General features: G+C 40.0%; 4 protein-coding genes across 5 annotated transcripts; 3 read left to right on the forward strand and 1 right to left on the reverse strand.

Moving 5' to 3' along the window:
• The first annotated feature begins 2524 nt into the window (after positions 1–2524).
• mrpl49 (mitochondrial ribosomal protein L49) lies at positions 2525–3269 on the forward strand. The gene has a single exon (XM_022219963.2). It carries the CDS (start codon positions 2569–2571, stop codon positions 3103–3105), a length of 537 nt encoding a protein of 178 aa, XP_022075655.2. The 5' UTR covers positions 2525–2568; the 3' UTR covers positions 3106–3269.
• A 2884-nt stretch (positions 3270–6153) lies between these two features.
• haus7 (HAUS augmin-like complex, subunit 7) lies at positions 6154–13162 on the reverse strand. The gene is made up of 9 exons (XM_022218166.2): positions 13059–13162; positions 12470–12585; positions 12309–12379; positions 11169–11230; positions 10456–10649; positions 10166–10277; positions 9373–9582; positions 7254–7365; positions 6154–7175 (listed from the first exon to the last, which is right to left on the reverse strand). Exons 1-9 carry the CDS (start codon positions 13113–13115, stop codon positions 7114–7116), a joined length of 996 nt encoding a protein of 331 aa, XP_022073858.2. The 5' UTR covers positions 13116–13162; the 3' UTR covers positions 6154–7113.
• A 2957-nt stretch (positions 13163–16119) lies between these two features.
• Positions 16120–19008, forward strand: las1l (LAS1 like ribosome biogenesis factor). The gene has a single exon (XM_022218164.2). The coding sequence runs from the start codon at positions 16282–16284 to the stop codon at positions 18007–18009; it is 1728 nt and encodes a 575-aa protein (XP_022073856.1). The 5' UTR covers positions 16120–16281; the 3' UTR covers positions 18010–19008.
• A 1058-nt stretch (positions 19009–20066) lies between these two features.
• On the forward strand, positions 20067–23128 carry crebzf (CREB/ATF bZIP transcription factor). 2 transcript variants are annotated; one of them, XM_022218159.2, is made up of 3 exons: positions 20067–20254; positions 21327–22415; positions 22791–23128. In XM_022218159.2, exon 2 carries the CDS (start codon positions 21383–21385, stop codon positions 22154–22156), a length of 774 nt encoding a protein of 257 aa, XP_022073851.1. In that variant the 5' UTR covers positions 20067–20254; positions 21327–21382; the 3' UTR covers positions 22157–22415; positions 22791–23128. The 2 variants fall into 2 exon arrangements, with proteins under 2 accessions (XP_022073851.1, XP_022073852.1); XM_022218160.2 differs by lacking the exon at positions 22791–23128 and having other exon boundaries at positions 20069–20254; positions 21327–21891; positions 21992–22141.
• The last annotated feature ends 3394 nt before the right edge of the window (positions 23129–26522 follow it).

Consider the following 26522-nt stretch of genomic DNA (forward strand, 5'->3'; position numbering starts at 1 on the left):
ACATATATTACAATGTTAATAACTGTGGAAAAAAAACATGAAGCACAACATAAAACAAGTGAACATGATATAAAACAGGTGCTTTAAAGTGAAAGAATCAACAGCGGTAACTATTGCTCAAGTCTCAGCGGTTATTTACGTGTATTTAAGATAAAAAAAACTGCGATATCAGTATAGTGAGAGTGCTATTGTGTGAATGCATTTAATGGCTTCTTAAACACTTGTCTTTTGTAAGAAATCACACAGGAAACAGATTTAAAAGGTAACTGTGAGCTGAGGATTTCATTTTTAAACATTACAATAATCCAACATTCTAACATACTGTTTTAGACATTGTCAGTCAGTTTTTCCAAACTAAAAATATTAAATGTGTGTTTGTGTTACAGGTACATGAAAAGCACCTTACAAAGGAGTAAAAGAAGAAGTAAAACTTAACAAAAGAGGAGTTAGAACACAATTTTAACATTTCAATATTGTCTAATATTAGTCATTGTTTTTCTTTCTGCTAAGAGAGAGATCTACAAGACATTAATGCTGTTTCCACCTTTTTTAAAAAATACCTTACAGAACATATTATTTTAATTTAGTCGTGTTACTATTCTCAAACTTCTGACAAGATGTCAGTCAGTGCATTTATCTCTCAGTATATTTACTCTGTCATATAAGTGTGTATTATTTGGTTTTACTAAATATCCCTCTACCACAGCTAGCAACCATTATATAATTGATATTATTTTATTATTTTATTATCATCTCAATGCATATCTTTATAAAACAAAATTCCACAAGCACAAACATTAATTTATTTAATTATTATTATTATTATTATTATTATTATTATTTTACAAATTAAACCAAACAAATCAATCATATGAAAAAATTAGTACATTCCATGGAGACTGTTATATTTATGGAACAAAAATATAAACACATCATGTAATATTTCATTCAGTTCAGTCTATTCTTTCTAACATAGGGGAGTAAGTGTCATGCATGTCCTGAAACAGCCACCGTTTTGGAAATTAAAATGTTCACATTTACAGCAGGGAAATCACAAGGCAGTAATGAGTCACACAGCTTTACAGAGTTAATGAAGTTGTTGATTCTTCCTATGAAATGTTGTCCAACTCTTCCTGAAGTTGGTGGATATCTTTGAGGAAGGGATCACGTTGTTGGACACGTTTACTCAAAGCTAGTCATTTGTGCCATTGTGTCATTTGAATAAAGCTGCATTTTAAATTATCTAAGGATAATGTCTGTGTCGGTGATAACTTTTTCTGACCATTGTTCTTTAAGCCACACCTGTCTAGGATGTGGATTAACTCAGCGATTGAGAATTTGTCACCAGCTCAACAGCATACTGTGCACAATTGCCTAAATTTACACGAACATTCAAAAGTTTGAGTTGAAATTGTCTGGGGTTACCCAGACAATTTCATGTTTTCCATGAAAACTCACACTTTTATCCATGTGCTAACATAACTGCACAAGGGTTTTCTAATCATCAATTAGCCTTCCAACAGCATAAGATAACACAACGTAGCATTAGAACACAGGAGTGATGGTTACTAGAAATGTTCCTCTGTACTCCTATGGAGATATTCCATTAAAAATCAGCTGTTTCCAGGTAGAATAGTCATTTACTCTGACTGGGAACGTGTCCATGAACATATAAATAATATATCTGAGGGAAATATTCCTAATAAATGTGAAGTCATGTATTTGGGTGACATATTGTTTGACAACTGTAATGTTAATGGCAAGAAATTACTTGATATAATACTGGCAAAAGTTAAAAAAAAAACATGATGCCAAAATGGATAAAAGTGGGACCAACTGACACTGAGACATGGATTGATATTGTACATGAGGTTTACATTATGGAGAAGTTGATATATTCCCTGAAAGTGCAAAAAGAGAAGTTTTGAAAGATCTAGACTAAATGGACTGAGGATGTAAAACCCATACAGTGTGATTTTATTTGAATCTACCTGTAACTAGATACAATCAGCAGTCTTTGTCTGCTTTTTAAATATTTTCTCTCAAATGTTGTTAAGATGATTACAAATGGCTGACTCCTTCATTCTATTGTTCTTCTGCAATAAAAACAAGAGTGATGTTAAAAAAAACAACTAAATATTGGGAAGACAACGGTCCGTGTACTTTTCTGAATCCGTTGGAATTGGAATAATTTGCTTTTTCAATTTTAATAAAATGAGAGTGTTAAAAAAGAAAAGAATAGTCATTTACTGCATTAACAATATCTAGAGTGTATTTCTGATTCATTTATTGATATCTTCATTGAAAAACAAATGCTTTCCTTTCAAAAACAGGGCTTTTCTTTCAGACTTTTGAATGGTATTGTATATCTTTTTTAAACAAGAAAAATAGAAATTAGATTTGTATTTTTATTCTCTAAATAGAAAAAGAAGACTAATTTGATGCGGCGTTTCTATTTTTGTTAAGTGCATTTCAACAATTAAAATGTTTGATCCTCGTTCAATAAGATTGCTATTACCGGAAGTTCTAAACTACTTCCGGGTCGGGCTTCTTTCTCTGCTACACAACATGGCGGTCTCCTTCAGCCTCAGGTCCTCGGTGCTCCGCAGGGCGCTTAGCGGAGCTTTCTACCTCCACAGCCAGACACCGGGAGCTCCTGCCGCTGCTACCGGGCTCCGGTGTGTGTCTAACGCGGCTCCAGAACAGAGAAAAGCGGCGATAATAGAGTCCACGGAGGAGTACAGGTTCGTGGAGCGGCTCATCCCGCCGTCACGGATCCCCGCTCCGCCTAAACACGTCGGCGTCACCCCGTCCGGCTGGAGCCCTCCGGCGGACTCCCCGCCGCCTCTGCCCTACATGATCCGCCGCTCCCGTATGCACAACGTCCCCGTTTACACCGACGTGACCAACGGCAGCCGCAAGTTGACGCTGGTCCGGAAAGTGGAAGGAGACATCTGGGCTCTGGAGAAGGACGTGAAGCAGCACCTGAAGGAGGTGACCGGTGAGGAGCTGCCCACGCAGGTCAACGAGGTCACCATGACCCTGAAGGTCAAAGGGCACTTCGAGAAGGAGCTGAAGGACTGGCTGGTCAGTAAAGGCTTCTGATGAGGAGCTGAAACATCTGGAGACTTTATCCTGCAGGATTCAGACTCATGGACAGACAGACAGACAGACTCCTGCTGCTGGAATGAAATCAGAGACTTTCATGTGATTGTGATCAACAGTTTATTTACTTGTATGTAATAAAAGTTGCACTCATAAGATATAAATGCAGCATAGAAATGTCCATCTTTTCTGACTTGGAGGACGTTCAAACTCTAATTTGTATTGTTTTGGTTAGAAAATAAGTTTATTTACTTTGCAACAAAAGTTTTTCAGCTGTTCAGCTGGTGACAAATTCTCACCCACTGAATTAATCGTCATCATGGTCAGGAGTGGCTTCAGTGATCAGATAGTGGAACCAGAACCAGTGGTGGTTCTACACAGGGGCCAGTGCCGCTGAGTATACAATCCAGATCTTAATGTATTTGAGGACCAGTTTTCCAGACAGCAGCACCGCCGTATCCTGTTGCTGTAGTTGTAGGATTTTGAATGGCAGGAAACCAAACCACTTTTGTCATGTGACTGATTTCAAATGTTCCTGAAGTTCCACATTTCAACACCGACCCTGATGCATTTGATGCATTTTTGTAAACAAACCAACCAAAAACCTTTGTTAGATACGAATATATAGTAAAATTAAAGATTGTAGTGTTTAAATATTGTTTTCATTTTTTATGTGCCCCTGTGATTAAACGCTGGCCCCACCTTCTCCTCCCCAGTAAAATTAGCGTAGAACCACCGCTGACCAGAACACTTCTGTGATCATGAAGTCCACTTTAAAATGCAGCTTTAAACAAATGACACAATGCCACAGATGAAAAGAGAAAGATGAGAATTCAGATTCAGAAAACTATATTTGTCCCCACAAGGCAATTTAAAAGGCACATAGAGCAGACGTGCAAGAATAACTTAAGAAATGAAGTAGAAAACAAAAAAAGACCGCTGAGATAAAACATAGGGCTAAATATATACACAAATTTAGGACAAGTAATATAAGACTAAAAATTAGAATGAAAAAAACAGTATCATACTAGTGCAAATATGGATGAACATTGTATACAAGATGCAGATTGGCTGTGAGGTAAAATGTTCAACAGCTCCACCGTCTGTCGTCTAAGAAATAATTTCAGACAAAACACTCCGACTGACCATCTGCCACGTGGTGCTCAGGATGTCTTACGACTTCACCGAGGCCTTCAGGAAGTGTTTAACCACAATCCACAAGCAGCATCAACAACCTCATCAGCTTGTTACCGACTTGTGATTTCTGCTTTATGACCCCACCGTCTCCTTCCATTGTTATATCCAGTCTAGTTTGTATTTGGTTGTTTCATGATGTCCGTTCTGTTGCAGCGATGCACCTTTTTAGAACACCAAATAATCATTCTCCTTTGATAAAAAGAATAGATTAAAATAAACATGATGTATTTATATTTTGGTTCAGTAAATATGCCAGCCATTTCCATTGGATGTTTTTTTCCCCCACATAACTGTTCAGTCCTATTTTATCTTCAAACATTAAAATACAGGTTTGTGATTATAGAATTTTGACATATAAAGATATGAATTCAGAGATACAAGCTAAACATTTTTTACACTGCCCGTCCAAATAATAAAAAAGTCGCACACCCTAATATTTCATTGGACCGTCTTTAGCTCTGAGAACGACACACATTCACTTTAACATCGTTTCAATAAGCTTCTGCAAAGTCACAGCATTTATTTCTGTCTAGAGTTGGATACATTTTCTACCAAGATCTTCTATTGATGCTGGGAGAGTCGGACAAAGTCTTCTCCAGAACATTCCAAAGATCCTCAGTGGTTCTGAGGTCTGGACTCTGTGGAGGCCGATCCATCTCATGCTCCCTGATCCACTCATTCTCAGTGTGAGCCTCATTAATCCTGGCATCATCATCTTGGAACATGTCATCAGGAAAGAAAAACTCCACTGATGTAAAGACCTGGTCATTCAGTATCTTCAGGTATCAGCTGACCTCATTCTTTGGGAACATAACGTCGCTGAACCTGACCAACCCTAATCATAACTCTAACCCCCACAGGCTGGTAGACACTATCCATGACGAGTTCATCACTTCATCTGCCTCTCTTCTTACCCTGATGCCCCCATCACTTTAGAACAGGGTAAATCTGGACCCATCAGACCACATGACCTTCTTCCATTGCTCCAGAGTCCAATCTTTATGCTCCATAGCAAACTGAAGCCTTTTTTCTATAATTAGCCTCACTGATCAGTGGTTTTCTCAGAGATACAGCTGTTTAGTCCCAATTCTATGAGTTCCCTTCACATTGTTCATGTAGAAATGTTCTCAGTATTTAACATAGCCGTGAGTTCTACTGTTGATTTCCTACAATCAGAGTTTTTTCTGACCACATTTGTTCCTCCAAGATGATGGTTCTCCACTATCCTTTAGGTTTTAACAATGCGTTGGATGGTTCTTAACCTGATTTCAGTAGTTTCAGAAATCTCTGTAGTTATTGTCTTTGATGCAGGCCAATAATTTGACCCTTCTGAAACAGATTGACTTCTTTTCCATGACCACAGGATATGTCTTCTGACATGACCATTTCAGAAACAAGAAGCTCCTCACTGCATCAGCGAGAGTTAAAGAAGTTCCTGCCAACTGAAACATTCATCACTGCAGTAATTATCCAGTGGAAGGCTTACTCATTTAGTTAAATCCAAGGACAGGCAGTGTATTGTGGCCATTAGAGGGGCACCAAGTTTAAGTAAAGGGAAAATGCAAGGTCAATATACGGAGATCTGTACACTCAAATACTCATTAGTAAAAAGAATGTTATAATACAAGTATTACTCGCTGTATTTCAATGTTCAATACTAAAGCATAACCTACTGCCTGTTGCGTTTTATTTCCGGCTCATTGCAGATTTGTTTTATCTTTTATCCATGAAAATTACTGTAAAACAGTTCTCATCGTTCACAGGTGAAGCCAGAAACAACTGGCTCCTTACAGTCTATACTAAAAAGATAAGTCACAAAATAAGCAGAAACAATTGAAGTTGACAACCATGTTAGAAAGTTTGAAACATTAATTTATTCAGTATTAAAATATACAACATTCAAGTGTTAAGGGTGCTGCAAGTTAAGGCAGTAAATTCTGACTGTACAGTTACAGAAACTCATGTTAGTATAATGTTGTGATGGTGCACAAACCTGCCCAACACTTCAGTCATATTCAAGATAAACATACTAATGGGGTAGGGCTTCGTGATATTAGTTTTCTGCGATATAAAAATACAGGTTGTTCCATGAGCTGCTCAGTTACTGCAGTTCAGACAGATTCAAGACCAACAATTTCAGTAAATTGCAAAATAAGGCATCTAAGGTTTGTTTTCTACACATTTTAAAACCTCAAAATTTGTTTATTTAATTGTGGAAACCAAAATCCTCATCATGATCACCATTTAATGAACTGTGCAACCCTAAAACCGACCGTTTTCTCCAACTAAATTCCTTTTCAGTTTACCCTTCTGTTCCCAAACTTATCTGGCCGTTCACATGGAGCCTGCAACACACCCTTGTAGCTTTATGGAAAGCAACAGAGAAAGTCGTAGCATGATTTGCAAGTTAGTTCATTTACCACGTCTCAATGCAGCTCTAGACAAGTCAGTGTTTGACTCCATTAAACAGCCTTAATTCTCTGAAAGATGTGAGATTCTGCCGTAATACCCGAGCAACGGCTGATAGAACGCTTTTTGACCACAGTTCTGTTTTAACACCACAGCTCAAACTCTAGTCTGTACAAACAGTCCTCAGCTTTACCACCTCCTCACATTCAGGAAGAATTGTTTCCCCATTCATGTGGTGGGAAAGAGCAAGAAGAGGAAGAGTGAGGAGTATTTGAGAAGAGATGACAAGCCAGGAGCAGGTTGGTGACTACAAGAACTGAGCCTTTAACACCAGTACAGGAGAAGAGACATGCATCACAGCAGCAGAGGACACCTGGCTCAGTTTTAGTGTCAGTGATGTCATCAGGATTGAAGTTCGGCGAGAAATTCTCCAATTCGTTTGGTAATTACCTCTATTTGATCGTCTGGAAAAGAGACAAAATAAATTTACCAACTTGCAACAAGAAGTGTGAGCCTGAATGTGAAACCTAAAAGCCACTTACGTAACGTGCGCTTCTCTCCGTGTCTCCAGTATTGAGACTGCGTCTGTAGCTGCTTGACTTCCTCACTCACAGATTCAGAAGCGCTGGTTACTTCTTTAAGCATTTCCAATTCCTAAGAAACAAACATGCAAGAGAATGAATGTCAGCATGACGTGGCACTCAGTTTAACAACTCGGCCGGTTCTCCTGAGGGAAAGCTGCAGCTCACCACCTCTCGGGCTGGATACTGGACTACCTAACTGACAGACCAGTTTGAGGAACTGGAATACGAGTCTGACATGCTGGTCTACAGCACAGGGACCTGCAGGGAACATCTGTAGACTTCATGTACAACTCATTTCTGTGTACAGCACTTTGACGGAAAGTGCTTTATAAATAAAGTTACCATTATTATTAACTCAGCCAGCCGTCATCTGCAGCAGTTCATCAGCATCTGAGAGGAGAGGATAGCAGAGAACTGGCCCAGAACATTGTGGACTGGTGCCTGCAGAACTGCCTGAATCAACTCAGGGAAGCCCAAACAACTGGCAGTGAACTTCCACATGTGCAGTCACACTCCCAACATTGGTAAACATCCAGGGCATGGACATGGAGAGTGGACTCATAAGTACCTGGGTGCTCAGTTGAATAAACGCAACTGGTCAGACAACACTACAGCGCTTTACAGGAAGGGTCAGAGCAGACCATCTGCTCAGGAGATGGAGGTCTTTCAGGAGGCGCTCCTGAAGACTTTACGACTCTGGTGGCATCAGCCATCTTTTATGGAACAGTCTGCTGGGGCAGCAGCATCTCAGCTGCTGACAAAAGGAAACTCGATCAAGAAAAGGCCAGCTCTGTCCTGGGTCCCAGTGCAGGTGGTGGGAGCCAACATCCCTGCTAGACAGCCACTCCCACCCCATGCATGACAGAGGGCTCTGGACAGCTCCTTCAGTGACAGACTGCATCACCCCAGGTGTGTGTAGGAGTTTTACTGCAGCTCCTTCCTTCCTGCTGGTATCAGACTAATCAACACTGCTCCAACAGAGACACGCAATGACAGCTAGCTTGCTGTCAGGTGCAACTAAAAAAGTACAATCCATTCATTAATTCATGTAAATATTCTTAAATTTGTTTTTATTATCCTTGTTATTTGCCAACTCTTTACATGTTTATATTTGAGAATTTTAAAAAAGTTATTTTATTCTATTTGTATGTAGTGTACCATTTTCTATTTATCTAAAGCTGGGAGTCACCAATTGTAATTTTGTTGTGTGGAAACAACGAAAAGATTCTTGATTCTTTTCCACATACTGTATATATTGTGTGTATACTTCACCTCCAATAGTTGTGTTTTGTTAAACTGTACTGATAATTGTTTCTATTTTGCTGCAACATCTATAAATCAGTGAGAACAGGCTGCATAGTTTCAATGAAACTCACTTTACCATCAGAATATCCTTCAAAAATTAGTCTTGCATCCCAAAACGGTTTCTGAAATGGTACAGCTACTGTTGCATCAGAGGGATGTACTACAAAAGGAGTCCTACCTGCTCCTAAAAGAACACTCTTGGTAGTCAGAGAATTTCCAACATCATGTTTAAATGAGTGAATTTCAAGACCTCTAACATGCAGCTGTCATGCTAGAAATAAGCAACTGAGGGTTAAAATTTATATTAATTTACCAGAATTAAGAGTTTTTCCTTTAATCATTTGCAAAAACAGCACTTATCCATATTTTTATATTCTTCATATGTTCCTTTTGACTGAATAGGCGGCACATCATTTTGTGCTGAAGACAAATGATTCGTTTTAAACAAATGCTTTTAAATTAAATAATTCTTTAATGCGAGCACAGCGAGTCTGCTGAAAACCTGCTTAACAGGAAAGTCTGTTAGCATTGCTGTGATACACGCCAAGTCTGACTGGGTTTTAGGTTTTATAAAGCTAGCCAGTGGTGTTTTTTTTTTTGTTTTTTTTTAAAAAAGTCTCAGCTATGTTGAACTCATGCTTCACATTACATGCTAAATATTACAGGTTTAGCATGTCTGAACAAAGCAGTGAAGAGCATGATTAATACAAATGTCACTTTTACAGCTCAACAAAGCATGCATTCCCAGTCTGAAAGAGGTTTTACTGAGTACCGTGTTGCAGGCCAGAAGTAGCTGATGTACTCTGTGGAAGATGTCAGTGTCTTTGCTGAAGTGGGGGATGTCTTTGCTGCAATACATTCTCAGGTCTGTCTCATAAACGTGGCTGAAGGTGGACATCAGCTGCTGGAGGTCACACGCCGCCACACGCAGCGTGTTCACAGAGAAAACCGCAGGACTGTCCTCATCGAGCAGGAAGTCACACTGAGGAGAGCAAGAGAAATACTTCAGTTCATTAACAATATTTTAAAAACTATAAATCACCACCCCAGGGCTGCAGTGGCTTGGTGGTTAGCACTTTCGCCTTGCAGCTAGATGATCCCCGTTTGCATCCCGGCCTTCCCAGGATCTTTCTGCAAGGAGTTTACATGTTCTCTCTGTGCATGTGTGGGTTTTCTCCAGGTTCATCCCACAGTCCGAAAACATGCTGAGGTTAATCGGTGATTCTAAACTGTCCGTAGGTGTGAATGTGAGTGTCTCTACTGTATATGTAGCCCTGTGACAGACTGGTGACCTGTCCAGGATGGCCCCTGCTTTCACCCCAAGTCAGCTGGGATAGACTCCAGCCACTCCAAGAGGATTAAGCAGCATATAGATAATGATATAACCACTCAGTTTCTTTTTATTATTGCAGGAGTAACAGCAACTGTGTGCAATGGCCAAATGCACTTGACAGTTTTTACAGATGTTTACTCATTGTAAACTGCGTTTGTGACAGATAAGCAGTTTTTAAATTTTGTTGTATCAATGCAGTGACAATAAAGACAATTCAATTCTAATACTTTACCTCTGACTGTAGCTTCTCCAGCGCTGACTGAGTCAACTGTAGAAGGGCATCAATATCAGCAGGCTCTTCTCCGCTTGCCTCATTAGCCGACTTGGTCTCCTTCTGCAAAGTCCTGTGAGTGATTGGAAAGCAGTATGAGGAGACAAGGGTTGCTGGCAGCCAACAGGAAACAAAAGATTCAATTAAGATCCATTAAACTTGTTTGCATTGGTCTTTCATATGCAGCATCCCAGCATGCTGCAGGGAAGGAGGAGATACAATGCATGCAAGAGGATAATCACACAGCATACGTGTTGGTGCGGGAAGGCCAGGGGTAAAATTTGGGTTTGAGGGCTTGTGTGAGGTTGGGCAGATTCTCAGCAGCGAAGACCTCGTTCAGGAGCGCATCTGCATCGGTTCTGTTCTCAGCAGACTTCTGGCAACCCGGAACGAGAGTTAGAAGCTGCTCCAGGAAACGAAGCTGCCGGTCAGCACTCGCATTACCCTGGAGAAAATAGACACACGGCAGGGAAATGTGGCAAGTGTGATAATGCGTACAACTGGGCAGCACAGAGCGGGACATGAAGAGACTGAGCAAGCTGACCAAGAGGGCCAGCTCTGTCCTGGGCTGCCCACTGGACTCTGTGATGGATGTGGGTGAGAGGAGGATGTTGACCAAGCTCTCATCCATCATGGACAACAGCTCCCACCCACTGCACCGGACTGTAGTGGAGCTGAGCAGCTCCTTTAGCACGAGACTCAGACACCCTCAGTGCAAGAAGGAACACTACCGCAGGTCCTTCATCCCCACTGCCATCAGACTGTATAACACTACTGTGTAGTTATGTGCAATATTTATTATCTTGTTCTTGCACTTTCGTGACTTTTGCACTCCTCTGTTTTTTTGTTTCTAAGAGCCCTGTAATGTTAAATTTCTCCTTTGTGAGATTAATAAAGTCTATCTTATCTTAACTACAGCTGTAAATATATTTACATTTAGATTAGTTTTGAAGCAACAACTCACCCTGATCAGGTCCAGGTCACCTGACTTGCATAGCATCAGCTCCTGTCCAAGCGCAGCCATTTCTGTTTGTCCAAAAAAAAAAAAAAGCACAGCAGTGTTAGTATGACAGAAAATAAAACTCAGTGCAAACCAAAGGTGTCAAACTTATGGTCCACAGGCCAAAACCGGTCCACCAGAGGGTCCAATCAGGCCCAAGAGACGACATTGCAAAGAGTAAAAATTGCAGAAAACTTGTCCACAGTACAGCCACAACTTTCATGCATTTTTTATTGATAATTCTCATTTATAAAAGGGATAATTTAACTTTCTTCCTCAATAGTTCCCACTCTAGTATATATGCTGCAGTGGTCAAGATTACTACACAGATGTGGAAATGAATGCAAATTCAAAAGAATTTCCAGATCAAAAAGTAAAATATTACATTGCTCAGTTCCAGACATCTTTTACTTTGTCCCTTTATAGATGCACTGATCGTAAGCTGTGATCTCCATGTGTAAATGATAAACAGGCATAATATCGATGAAATCGCACTTATTAAGAAATTTAAAAATCTAAAGTGTGTGAATATCCAGCGTCCACTCATTCATGCCAGTACAATCAACTATGAAAGTGTTGTGTTTGTTCAATCTGAGGTCCTGACAGATCCAGGACACACATTCTGACTTTAGAGGCAGTTTGAGCAGTGATATGCTGATGTGGGCAGATGGTTGTCTCGACTGTTTTTTCCTTTGATATGCAGCTGGAGCTAAGCTATAAAAAGTGCCAAAAAACCAAAAACAAAGTATAGCAAAAATAAGAAAAAGTATTATATATTTAAACAGATTATACAGAGTGAGAGAAAGTAATTGTTTAACTGAAATCTGGGGTTATAGTGACAGAAAAATATAGCTGCTACTCTCTTCAGCAGAAGAGAGGCTGGGTTTATTTGTAGTTCATTAAACGTGAACATTTTCAGATTTTTTTTTAACAAAACAAAGAAAATTTGGAGTTTAGAGTTTATTATGCTAGGATTTTACTGGGTCAGCCCATGTGAGATCATATTGAATGTGGCCACCCGAGTTAAAAGGAGTTTGACACCCCTGGTACAAACTAACCTGCACAATTTGTGTCAGCCTGTTGGCCTTAAGAGAGCAAGGTTACCTTTATTCAGAACTTCTGGGTCTGTGGATCTCCCCGACATCGCCTTGGAATCAGTAAAGTTTGGGTTGATGCTGCAGAGCCAATAAAAGTAGAAGGGGTTCAGTTTAGAGTTTACATACCAATTACTTTTGACTAATTAGCTGAGGGGCAGTATACTCTACCTGGTGCAGATCCACGCCAGTATGTCTGTGCGGAGCTGTGATGGAGCACAGAGCAGCTGTAACATGCTGTCTGTGTCATTTAGGTACAAACCGTCCACCAAAGGACACGACGCAGCCTCAACCAACACAACACACAGACAGGACACCCAATTACATGACTAGTTTAAACAGTACTTAGCTTTTCTATGCATTTATATCAATTCAGTCACTATGAAAGAGCTGCAGCCACTTTTTGGCTGGCGAAAAACTGCTTTTTTTGAGTTGAACTGGTCCCGTATAATGATGTCAACCTGGATTAGCTGCAATATGGGAAACAGAGACGCAGTCCAAGAATCATTACAACAGAGACTGTGACCGTTTGGCCAGGATAAAAGCAGCTGTACATGTAAATAAACAACTCAGCACAGAAACTGAGGTTTTTTTCTTAAAGAAAGCTAACGTCAACTTACATGAACACATCACAGAGAAGCGTTAGAAATGCTAAATATTTCAATGTTGGCGAGCAAACAGAAGTACGAGCAGCAAGAACTTAAAAACACACAATGTTAGATACTATGACAAACATGACTATTTCTTGAACTTGTTTTACCTTCAGCGAAGCGTAAACCTCATGTACAAGCTGATTCTCTGTCAAAGCGCCCGCCATTTTCCAAACAAATCGCTCTCTTCTTCTTCGCGTCTTATATTGTTTGGCAAACAAGGAAGTGACGCATTTCCGCCACCAACTGGACAGGAGTTAATTTTAATTACATTAAACTTAATCAATTAAAGAGGATTTTTTGTTGTTGTTTTAATCTAGACTAGGCCGGATCCTAAAATTTATCCTCTCTGTCTAAGGCTATTTTTCTCTTTTCTACTTTTTTATTTGGATTTTTAATTTGATGATCTGTATTGTCCTTTAGAAGGTACTTTTACAATAAAGGTTCGAGATAGTTTTGTAGGTCACAGCTCAGCCTGCTCATCAGGTAGATCGGCTGCAGTTGTGAGGTGGAGCTCAGCTGATGGCTGTTGGTGATCAGCCTAGCTGGGAGATTGTGTACAATAGAATGGTTTTATTGTCATCATACATGGCATGACGAAAATATAGATAGCTTCTGCTGGATGGTGCACGACAATCAACATTAAATAATAAAATCAAATGTACCTACATAATAAAACAATATTAAAAATGACAGCAACTGCAGAGGAGGCCAGATATATATAATATGGGAGGTAAATGAGATGGGATAAGAGCCAGTAAATATAATAAATATAGTATAAAGAGGTTTTTGACTCTCATTGCAGTTGGGGAGGCTTAGAAGGTTTGGTAATATCAGCTGGTTTTTATTTGGAATTTTGGGCTTGAATGTCTGTGAAAATCAAGTTTTTCTTTCCGTTTTTTTTTTTTTTTTTTTGCTTTTTCTCTCCCCAAACAACTCCTTATAAAACTAGTGAATGTGTTTTGGGTTATAAGTTTTATTTTTCTATTTTTCTGATATATTCAGTGGGCGTTAGTTGGGCCAAATCTCACCTCAATCAATTTATTTTTAACCCCATTTAGAGTGTGCACTTTTTGTTAGTTTCCCCATTTACGACCTTAGATATCTTCTGCTGCGTTCTGGGGGGAGAAACGAAACAATCACAAACAATTTCAAACCTACATTGACGTATTTGCCAAGGGGCCTTTTATTTACTAGATGTTCAGCCTTACAGTACGGCATGGAGGTTTTACTGGGAATCATTCAAATCAAGTCATTATTATCCATCGAAAAGCTTTACAGAATATGCAAATGTTAAAACTCTGGAGAAAAAATGTGTTACATAGATATATAGATTGTGAGTGTAATTGTATGCCTATAACAGAGGAGTAAACACTGACAATAAAACATAAAATAATAACAAAAAATAATTAGGAAAGGAGTGTGTAACAGCTATGTACAGCTATAGATAAATGTAAAAGAGCATATTTATAGTGAAATAAAGTTTAGTGTAAAGTACAAAAGACTCTGTATGCTCTTTAAAAATAATGAAATTCTGTCACTTGTATATTCTGTTGTTTTATTCTATATTATATTTTCTATATTTTTTTTGTTTTATTGTATCTTATCTTATTTTACCTTCATGTTTTACTCTAATATTCTGCTGTCTTATTGCTTACCCCTTTATTAAATATCCATGCTGCTGTAGCAATTTAATTTTCCTCTAAGGATTAATAAAATCATCATCTAAGTCTAAAAATGCAACATCAGCCTACCTTCTTTTATTTTTTTCAATCCAATAAAATGATTTCAAAGCTATTTAAAGATTACCAAAGACCACCATTATCAAAAACGTTTTTGCTTAACTGGCCCAATATAATTTCTTACTTAATAAATATTGAGTGTGTTCGTTGTTTGAGATAGAAGACAAAGTACTTCTCTCAAATAAAGCTGTTTATTTTCTAATATCAGTGTCTCAAAAGAATCTTGTACAAGAACCTTTTCTGTTTGGAACAGCCTACCAGAAAAGGATAATGTCTCATATGAATAGAACAGTTTACAGAGTATGGTAAAATGTGATTGGTTGCAGAACATAAACATTTAATTAAAATATTGAAAGTGAGGATAAAGCGGTGTATAGAGAATGGATGGATGGATGGATTGACTAAGAATGGGGATATACCATGATTCAGACTTAGTTCTCCCATTAGTTGGTGCACAGATATGTCCATATCTCCTGGCATGCAATTTTTTCAATCTCCAAGAGTTGCACCCTGGAAAAAGAAGCGTCCTAGCACCCTCTACCTGTTGGTCTATTCCTTTGTTAGCTGTGATGTGATGCAGCTACTGGTGGGATCTCAGAGGGAGAATTACTTATAGTTTCCACCCTTAAACAACCTTGAGTTAACAGTTTCAGTGCAATTAGTTCTTACCTTTTAAGGAAATTGGAATATACAGTGAAGCAAAGTCAAATATCTCTTATCTTTTTTGTGTATATATATGAAAATTTTCTAGCTTGAAATGGCCGGGTTGTGAACCATATGTGTTCAGTCCTCCAGAGCTAGGGGTTAATGCTTGAAACCATCTCTCTCCCTTTCCTCTCCCCCTCTCAAGCACAACTCATGCATTAATTTCACAATAAATGGTGATAAGATAAGATAAGATAAGATAAGATAAGATAAGATAAGATAAGATAAGATAAGATAAGATAAGCTTTATTGATCCCACAGTTGGGAAAGTTCACCAATGCAGCAGCTTCAAAAGAAAAAATGCAAAGGCAGTATAAGAATAAATAATAAAACACAGTTCAGAAATTGCAGAGAACATTATATACAGATGATTAAAAAAATACTATGTAGAAGACTATATACAAGAGGATGAGGTATCAGGTATTGCACATACCTGGGGGAGGGGGGAAGCACAGCAATAAACAGTACACAGTGAAGTTTATTAATATCAATACTCTAATACTCATGTGGTAACAATTTCAGTGTTAATCTAGCAGTGCCTTTAATAAAATTCTAACAAATCACCATCAATATCGAATTGTACAATAAGTATATTTCTTTCCGCCTCTCTACTGCTCCACTCTCATCCGCAAGATGGCGGCAGCGCACCAGCCGGCAATTAAAAAACAGAAGAAGAAGAAGCTGAAGCGGAAGAGGTGGAAAAAAGATGAAAAAACAGTACGTCTTTTCCGGGGTGCGACTCGTTCGGTGGCTATCTCAAAATACATTCCTACTGCAATATTAAGCTATTTTGTCTCATATTTCAAAAGGAGGCCGAAAGAGGCCAGTAGTTTCTGCTCGGAACGGAGCTTTAATGTAAGTCTGCTGTCCGTCCTCCGTCAGGAACATGAAGAAGAAAAGCTCAGAGAAAAAGCGCCATGTGGTCGCCTGGGTCAACAAAGCTGAGTGGGACCAGGTTCTGGAATATCTCTACTCCAAAGACTCCTCTCTGCAGAGATTCGCTCTGCACAGGATCTCAGCGTGGAAGGGCCGGTACGCTAACAGCACCCCCGTGGCGGTGGACTGCACGGCGGACCTGGTGAGGTGTCAGGTGCTGGACCGGACCGGACAGCTGGGCGGGGATGACCTGGTTCTGCTGTACGGGGCGGCCCTGGTGAGGTTCGTCAATCTGATCACTGAGCGACAGCAGGGCAGAGTGGCCCGTCCACTGAGGCGGCTGGCTGGGAACCTGAACATCCCAGAGTGGGTCGTGGATCTGAGACACGACTTCACTCACCGCAAGCTCCCCACCTTGAAGTGGTGCCGAAAGGGGTGTAAGGTGGTTCTGGAGTGGCTCCAGCAGGAGTACTGGTCCAGGCAGCTGGGTGGAGGCGCTGGTGATGACTGGGAATCGCAGTCAGACTTGGAGGACGAAGAGGCTGAACTAAAACTACAAGAGGATGAGCTTATCGCAAGGCAGAAAGAAATGGAAGCCTACAAGAATGCCCGCTCTCTTCTGATATCTTATGAAAAGGAGCAGTACCAGGCTTTTGATGGGAATCCTGAAGACCAGGAGAAGAGCTTGTGGCCAGCGCCTTTTGAAGACATGAGCTGGTTACTGGGTGAGATCAAACAGTTTGCTTTGGAGTCGTGTGATTTGCTGGTTGATGTGTTGCTGGAAGATGGATTTCTGGTTCCTACTTTTGAGCAGCTGGAGACTTTAGGTTGTAATTCCTCTCATGACACCAGTCCCTCTGAGCCCAGACTTCCTCAGACATTCCTGCGTTTTTGGCTGCCGCTGCTGAAGGTGCTCAACTCTCCATCCTTTATTCACGTCCTCCTAGAGAAGCTCTTTGTTGAACTGAAGCTGCTTGTCAAAGAGCCAAACAATCACAGGGCTTTCTACATTTCTGCTTGGACTTCAGAAGTCATGCTCTGTAACAGCAACAAATTTGAGTACCACTTTGAAACGAAGGGACAGAGAAAGGCCCGAATGAAGGACAGGATTTTTGTGAACCGCATCCAGCTGAGGTGGCAGCAGCTGCTCTCTGCATGCCTGGATGCTCCCTGTATCAGCACGCCTCACTTGCTCCAGCTCATCCTGGATGACATGGAGCATCCTCTGCCTCTGGAAACTCAACAGAGGCTGCTCCAGCTCTGCTCCATCTACACACAGACAACACAATCGGAACTGAACGCTTCTCAGGTGCACAAACAGCAGCCAATATACACACTGGAGAGTTTGCACGAGAAGCTGCAGCATTCGCGTCGGCACAGCCAGCCCCGGCGTTCTGAGGCGGACCTGGAGAGGAGCGAGTCCTCCCAGGAGAACAGATGTGCAGATGTTCAGGCTGAGAAAGCAAAGCTGCTCAGAGGTTCTCCGTGGCAGGTTTGCACTGATAAAATTCTGTGGAGGAACTTTCCTCTTGGAAAAGTCCCTGGACAGTCAGATGACCCCTCCTGCCTCATGGTGGAACATTATTCAACCATGACAGTCTTTGACCAGCCGGTGGAGCTGGAGAGCAACGCAGCACGAAGTGTCCCGGGAGTCTCTGCACCAGCCAGGACGGCTGAAGGGCTTCTCTGGAACCACAGTGACATCAACAAGCTGAAATCTGGACTGCAGCTCTTTTGAATCTCAGTGTTTTAATGCTGCACAGTGTGTTCAGCTCTGTGTTGTTCTGACACACACACACAAGATGTTCAAAATTATGTAAGCTTCAATATTAAAAAGAGTTTCGTTTGCAAATAAAAAATGTGAAGACTTTTATAAATTAGCGTAAGACAGCAACTGGCTATTCGTTTCATTGTCAATATTCTATAAAGTGTCTGAAAACGGTGGAAAGTGCCAATCATAATTTCTCACAGACCAAAGTGACATGTTCAGCTGTTTTATTTTGCCTTAGAGTCTAAAACTCAAATATATCTGCCCATATTTGACATACCAGTGCATCACATCCTCTCATTTAAGATGCTGGAATCAACAGATTTCAGAAAAAAGTTGGTTAAAGTTAATCAAATAGTCAGATCAGCTCTAGATTGACACAAAATTAATTTTTCTGGGTCATTGACCGGTATTGATGGCAAATGTTGCCTGGAGTCAGATTCTTAAATGTTAGGATTTGCTGCTTTTCTCTGTTAAATCAACTGAAGATTATTTGTCTTTAAAGATTTATTCTGATAATTAAATGTCAGAAAGTAGCAGGAAATCTGCCCAGTAGAATTTGTCAAAGCCCAAGATTAACAATTTTTCCACAGGATCTGACATTTTATAAACAAAACAATTCATCCATTGATATTAATTTACTTTGAAGCCCTCATGTAAAGCAGTTGTAAATGCTTTAATGTTTTCAGAAAAAAAGGTGGAACTAGTGCAGCACCTAATACGTTCTGTACTTCACCTTATACCACACGATGAAGTTAAACAGGATATGGTTTTATAGTTCTGGTGGTGTGTTCAGAGCACAGTGAGTGTTATGTTGTTGGTTTTTCTGATCTGTTTTGGAAATCTGGATGCCTTCCAGTTGGAAACACCAGTAAAGATGTATTTTTTTGTGAGCACAAAGGTGGTTTTGTGGGGACAAAAATATTGTTTTGTGCACTTCTGTTAAATAAAGCTTTTTTCTATCCAAAAGGTTATAATGGTGTAAGATTTATGGTGCAAAGTGTCAGCATACTGGTTTAGAATGGACGTCCACAATGCAGAAAGGCTAATCGCAGCAGTGATTGTTCTTTTGCTGCGTGCTTTGCCAATTTCACCAGGAAAATACTGTAAAAATAGTGATCTGTAAATGTAAAATAGAATTTAATGTTCTAAAAATTTGTTTTTTCAGATTTATGTGTACACTACCATTCAAAAGTTTGGGGTCACGCATACATTTTCATGTTTTCCATGGAAACTCATACTTTTATTCACATGCTAACATAATTACACAAGGGTTTTGTAATCATCAGCTAGCCTTTCAACACCATTAGCTAACACAAGGTCGCCTTAGAACACAGGAGTGATGGTTGCTGGAAATATTCCTCTGCATCGCTATGTAGATATTAAATTAAAAATCAGCCGTTTTCAGGTAGAATAGTCATTAAGCACACAAACAATATCTAGACTGAATTTCTGATTCATTTGATGTAATCTTTTTTGGGAAAAAAATGATTTTCTTTTAAAAATAAGAACATTTCTAAATGACATGAAACTTTTGAACTGTAGTGTGGAAATATACCTGAATCTAATACCTGAATTTCCACAAATTAAAGATTATGTACAATATTAGCTGTACTTTATGCATATTTTCACAGCAAGTGAAGTAGCATTTAATGGCAGAATTTAATTATTAAAAAGTAGAACAGCAATATTCTGCCAATAAAAAATAGGATGAGGTTGGACAGAAGGATAATGTGTTCACAACTAGCTCAGAATGGGTCACTGTTCCCTCCATCATTCGCTGGAAAAAGTTGGCAGCTGTCCTGATGGAAATGACATCCGTGGAGAGGCAGAAAATGTGAAAAATGCTCTGGTAGAAAAATATCACAGCGAAAACCCTCATTAGAAAATAGAGCCACGTTTTGTTTTTTTGAAGCAACAGAATCTGTAACTGGATTTTTCATCTTTTCTGAACTCATAGGATTTAACAGTGTCGGTGTAGTTGTGCTTAAATGGCCTGTGGGTGCAGCAGTGAGAATCTACTGTATGCCGTTTGCCACAAATCTCACCAGAAGAAGACGAAGAAGAAGAAGAAACGTCTTCGCAGGTCGACATCGGTGTCTTGAGCCGCCCCGTCTTTCTTCGTTTAAATTTTAATCTGTAAACGGCTCAGAAAGCAGTGGAAGGACGCAACTACAGTTTTTGATTTTTCTGTGCTTGTTTTTCTAACGGGACGGTAAGTTGACGGTTAAAGAAATTGCGTTAAAAAGTGCTGCGTCACACTGAGTAATAATGCGTTTAGCTGGGTTAGCAGCAGCTAACGAAAAGCGAGCGAGAAAAGTAGTTATCAATTCAAAATTTTAGCTACGCGGGGTCAGTCTGCGTGTGGATGCTGACTTTTTATTTTAACCTACCAAAAAAACTGATAGGGAGGTTAAATTCCAGTTAGCGATATCCCTCTATTGCTAGCTGGATGCTAAATGCTGCGAGGACAAAGGCCGCAAAGGCGGGCAACGTCTCAAAAACCGCTTGTTTTTGTTTATCGTCACCGATTCACCGCCAACTATTGCTACGGCGAATAATTTTATTACACGGTAATGTTAATGTGAAATAGAGCAAGTTGCAACGCGTTGTAAAGGAAGCTTATGCTAGCAAGCCTAGCTTTAGCAACAAGTGACTTACGTTGGTCATACGTTTAGCCAACACACATCTGTTGTTGAAGAAAATGGAGGACGCCAGCAGCTAGTCGTGGGTAGTAGGTTACACAATGTAAAGGGCTTGCGTGGAAGCACACAGAAAATTCACACGTAGCTTATTGAAAACACTTTCTCTTACCACCTGCATCCCAGAATGACAGGTGAACTTTAAAATGTTGATTACAGTCATGTAGTTCATTAGCATGTCAAAAAATTGAGCAGCAATGATTAAACGGCTAGTTGTCAAGTATGAATAAAATTGACACCTATTTGGATAATTGAATAATTAGTTTGAATAGTTACAAGGTAGAAATTCTCATATAATGTAAATATTTTGTCATCCTTTACTTGTATTTGACAGCAAACTGAATATCTTAAGGAAGAAGCAAATACTTGGAAGTTCAAAAATAATTCTGTGTACAACCTTTCTCTTTCCCTTTAAGACTGAGAAGTGCTTATTACAGTTCACAAAGTCCACACAGAGCAGTAGGTTTATAGCTTTGTTTGGTTTGTGCAATGCTTACTAAAATGAAAATATGTGACACGTTCTGTTGTTAAATGAAATTACTGAAGGGTGATGACCACGTAATGGTGTATGTTCTGTCTCCACAGGTGAAGAATTACTAGGTGTCAGGACAGCATCCTTGCAGTCCAACCTTCACACCATAATGATCACCAGAAGAAGAGGCCGCGCTGCCAATAACACAAAGTCTGTGGAGGTTGATGTGACAGATGCTGTCGAAACTGGTGATCTCCTGAGTCCATCCGAGGCGTTCCCAACTGATATCGACGTTGCTGGAATAGAGCTAGATGACCTGTTTGGAATTGAAGACTTAAAATGGACACTAGAAAGAGATACTTCGTCCTCCCTGTTCGATATGGAGTTGGTTGATCTGGATGTGCACTCTGCCAAAGACCAAGACTCCGAGCTTGAAGCTTCTGCAGCCTCATCTCCAGAGAGAACGTCGTCCGACTCCAAATTGAAGAACGGACAGAACCACTCGAGCCACGTGAGCAACAAAAATGCCATCGCCGCCAGATTGAATCGTCTAAAGAAGAAAGAATATGTCACCGGCCTGGAGAAGAAGGTTGGCGTCCTGTCAACGGAGAACGGCGTGCTCAAGCAGGAAAACTCTCAGCTGACCAAGAGAGTGGAAGAGTTGGAAGATGAGACCAGGTACCTGAGAGCTGTGCTGGCCAATGAGACCATGTTAGCCCAGCTCTTGTCCAGGCTGAGCGGTGTGAATGGGATGAAATTATCTTCCTCGCTTTTCCAGGGGCCCGACCCAAACGAGCACGACTATGCCTTGCCCAGGAAGCGCGTGAAAGTGGAGGAGAAAGAGACATCTGGTGGAGTGTGTCTGCATGTGGACAAGAACCACGTCTCAGTGGAGTTCTGCACTAAGTGTGCAGAGAGTGCGAGCACGTCACTCAAAATGTAGGGTCAAGTACTTCTCTCTGTTTTCACATATTGAGACTGAGCTTGACATGACGCGGTGTACTGAACATCTTGAGGTGGATGAACACCGTTGAATTAGTTAAGATTACCTAAGAACTGCAGAATGTGCATGTGGTTTTGTGTGATGATGGATGTAAATGCACGTTACTGCTAAACCTTGTTGACAGTTTCTTCTAGGTAATGGTTGATCCACCATGTGGGATGAGTGGCTTTCTGAACACCTTTACCTGCTTGACTCCATGGTAAGGATCAGTCAAGAAAAGACTCTTTTTGTTGTTGTATCTCACAGGCTTCACAGCGTTCAGCAGCGACCGTAGTACTTGTAATTTTTATGTACGTTCTGCTCCCAGATTTGGAGCCTTTTGTTTTGTTCATGGATTGTTATAGGAAAGAATTAGACTTTAGTTAAAATGTAAAATCAAAGAATGTTAAGCTGAAGGTGAAGGTCCACAAAGAGCGATCATGAATCAGCTGTCAAATTGGGAACTGAGTCATCCATGGGAAAAGATAAGTCTTTATGTATTCTGTTCTTGTACGAATTGAGCTCTTTGTGAACTTGCACCATTGTGTAAAAGAATACTTTCATTTAGCGCCACCTATTTTTCTTTATGCTAAAGTGGATTCTGCTGGTGGAAGGGGAAGAGGCTGGACAAGCTGCTGCCAACGTGGCCTGGTATTTTTGTAAAGGTAGTATCGGTAACAAATGGTATATGTGATTATATTCTACCAATACTCCACCACACGTGTAGCTGTAGGTCCTGTCAGTGAGCTCATGCAGCATTTTAGAGGGCTGACTACAGCGGCTCCATTACTCAGTACACTTAAAGCGATTTTATGTAAGTAAAGATCAACTGTAACAAAATGTAAATGTGTATATAATTTTGAATACGTATTGTTTGAGGTTAATGGCCTTAAGAATTGATGGACAAATAAATCATATTTTCATTAAGTTTGAGTTACAGATATCTGCCGAGTCTTGTTCTGTACTGTTGATATTAATGCATCTCTTTTTCTCTCTCTAAACAGCAAGCTCTCTGCCGATAAAGGTCTAACTTTTCCTGAACATTTGGGTCAAGTCTGGTAAAGGTTGTCAGAACAAATGACCAAGATCTTCTTTGATGGAAGTACAAAGCACACAGTGTGAGGGCCCACAGGGATTAATCGTCCTGCCCATGTTTTAGCCCACTTACTTCAATTCGTACATGTTTATCCTAAAGCACGTCAAGCTTTTTAACCCTTTTTATAACCTTTACATATATGTGTCTAAAATTAGAGAGGGTTGTCAGTCCACTTGAGCTGTGCTGTGCCAAACAAAGCCCTGGGGGTGTATTTCCACTCCCGCACAACAAGCGGTATCAGTGTCACTGAAAGCCATGCTTCTTTTTCACTGTCTTTCAGATGTTAGTTATATTTTACGGTTTCTATGTTAGTGAGTTTATTTAGCCATAGTCAGTGTGTTATTTACAGTAGATGTGGGTATAAAGCAGGGGTAGCAGATGGATGGATTTAAATCTGCACCACTGACAGACAGGAGTACCAGCAGGGAAGCTAAGTGTTATTGACAGGGTCAGCAGCAGAGCATATTTTAGCAACTTTAAAGAAGCTCCACCTAAAACTGCACTGATGTCCGTACATGTCAGCCATATTTATATTTTTCTCTGCTATCTTACTGTCAGGCAGTCCTTTACAGTAGCACTCCACGTTTTCAAGCAGTGGGAGTATTTTAAATATAGTGTATGTTTTTGTAAAGATATTTTTGGGCTTTTTAGCGTTCATTGCAGTGGGGGAGAGACAGGAAACATGGGGAGGAAAGTCAGGGAAGGATATGCAGTAAATGGCCACGGGTCGCACTCGAATGATGGTTGCTGCGTCAAAGCTCTGTTTATGGGTCATCTGCTCAGCCAGCTGAGCTACAGGGGCACCCAAATATAGTGTATGTTTTAATTAATAGGTATTCTTCAATAGCTAAAATACTTTGTCCCTACCCACTCCCACAGTATAGTTCACTGCTAAGCTTCTGTGTTTGCATTTCTCTGCTGCTTCAAGCTGACATGCCAACAGTCTCCTGCAGTTAATGCACTGATTATGGATGAATATTTCATACAAGTCTACAGAAAACTGAACTGTCCCTTTACATTACTGATAAAGCTGCCGTACAGAAATGGCTTTCCACTGGCAAACAGGTGCAATGTCTGTTTTTCCTCATAAATGCAGTGTTTGCAAATAATTCAGTGGTGGTGCAGCGTGAAGGTAAAACTGGTGTAATCGACCAGATCTTCACCACATTTTTTGCACAGTTGTCTCCTTGGATCCTTTTCAAACTGCAGAGCTAAAGTACAAAGAGTCACGGCCACAGTGAGCTGCAGGCAGCTGACTTACAGGACAGTTTGTGACCGGCAACCAATTACAGTGAAGAACTTTACCTTGCTGTGTGCTGCAGTGGGAAAACACTGGCAGCATGACTGGACTGTTTGTGGCGTTGTTTGGCACAGCTAACGAGCCCACGGTGGAGGAAAAAAAACAGTACTCTTAATATGTAGCAGTTGAGAACACACTTGTTTTTAGTGTTTATGAACCGATTTGGATGTAAAAGATTCATTCTTTATTTTTGAAAGTACACAGTTTTGCTTCCCTGTAGATAGTTGGATGATAAAATCAGAATTATGTGTGTTGAACATGAAGCTGCAGCCCTTAAGGTTAGCATGAGAACTGGAAACAAGCGGATGCTCTAAAGACAGAAGTGTAAAAATGATTTGCTGAGCGCGATGACATACTGGAGTCTTATCACCATGTTGTTGCCGGGCAAAAATATCACCTGTAATACCTTGAAATGACTGGAACCAAGTGACATTTAATGTGTTAGTGGTTGTAAAAACTACTGACTGTAGCTTCATATTTGTCCTGCATGTATAAAAATGTCGGTCTTTTTGTCAGACTCTGCAATTAAGTGTTTTTATTGAAATTGTTTAAGGTGGCAAATGACTTTTCTGTCACCTTAATAGATCTTGTGGTTAAGAGCAGGGCTCCAGACTGACTGTTTAACTGGTAGCACCATGGTTCCATCTTGTCTCAGGCAAAACATGTCACTTGCTGAACACTTTCTTATCATTAGACAGTAGAATTTACCAATGTTCCCTAAATGCCCCACCTTGCAGTCTGCTGTAGCTGACAGGTGTGTGACCAAAAATAGTTTTGGAAAGAGTTAAATTGTGGCTTTGTAAAGTCAGATTTGTCCCAGATGAAACAGATGTTTTTTTTTTTTCCATGTCAGTCTTCTCTGAGTGTAAAAAACCGGCGCATTTCATGAGAGGACCACATTTTTAAGTGTAAATACCTGAGTAAATGGAGGTTATAAAAGTACTACTTTCGCCTCACTGTGGTTGACAGTAGTTGGCTGTTAGCTTAATGATCATCATGCACCACCACATTGATTTTTTTTTTTTTAGCTTGCACTCTCACAGTAAGGTTGCAGTCTGGAGCCCTGTAACATACCAGCTGTATTTTTAGAAGGAACTAACTGGTGGAGTGATGAATGTAGCTTCCTGCAGTGATTTTTTTTTTTTTTTTTTAAGCGATTTCATCCATGAAAACAATACGAGATGAAATTCTGTCAGGTGGCTGATTCATGACTTTGAGACTCGCTTTCACGCCTTTTCAAAGCAATCTGTGCTTTTGTCACAAACACTTGTAAGTTTTGAGTTGATTTGTTTTAGAACAAAGAGTTTTTTATTATTTAGAGAAAATCTATTTGCTGAAGTATGTGGGCTAAAACTAGTTCAAAACTCCAGTGTGATCCTTAGAGACAACAGAATTAAAACATTCAGAAGTTGTTCCACTTCAAACCTCCCGTTTAACGTTTAGCTAAGACCAAATCATATCATCATCCATTCAGTGTCCATGCTTGACGGTGTGAAGTTCATTAGAGACAATAAACTGCTGAGGAGCAACAGTAGGAAACAAGGAAATCAATGCTGTCTGTCAGAAAAGCTGCATCAGTATAAATGACCGTTTAAAAGTTTGGGGTCACTTATAAAAACCTATTTTTGAAAGAAAAACTGTTTTTACTGACATTAGATGAATGATAAATCCAGTCTAGACATAGTTAATGTGGTAAATGACTATTCTAGCTGGAAACAGCTGATTTTTAATGGAATATCTCCATAGGGATACAGAGGAACATTTCCAGCAACCATCACTCCTGTGTTCTAATGCTACATTGTGTTAGCTAATGGTGATGAAAGGCTCATTGATGATTAGAAAACCCTTGTGCAGTTATGTTAGCACATGAATAAAAGTGTGAGTTTTCATGGAAAACATGGAATTGTCTGGGTGACCCCAAACCTTTGAAT

Source organism: Acanthochromis polyacanthus, chromosome 6 (genome assembly GCF_021347895.1).
Source record: "Acanthochromis polyacanthus isolate Apoly-LR-REF ecotype Palm Island chromosome 6, KAUST_Apoly_ChrSc, whole genome shotgun sequence".
Classification (NCBI taxonomy): domain Eukaryota; kingdom Metazoa; phylum Chordata; class Actinopteri; family Pomacentridae; genus Acanthochromis; species Acanthochromis polyacanthus.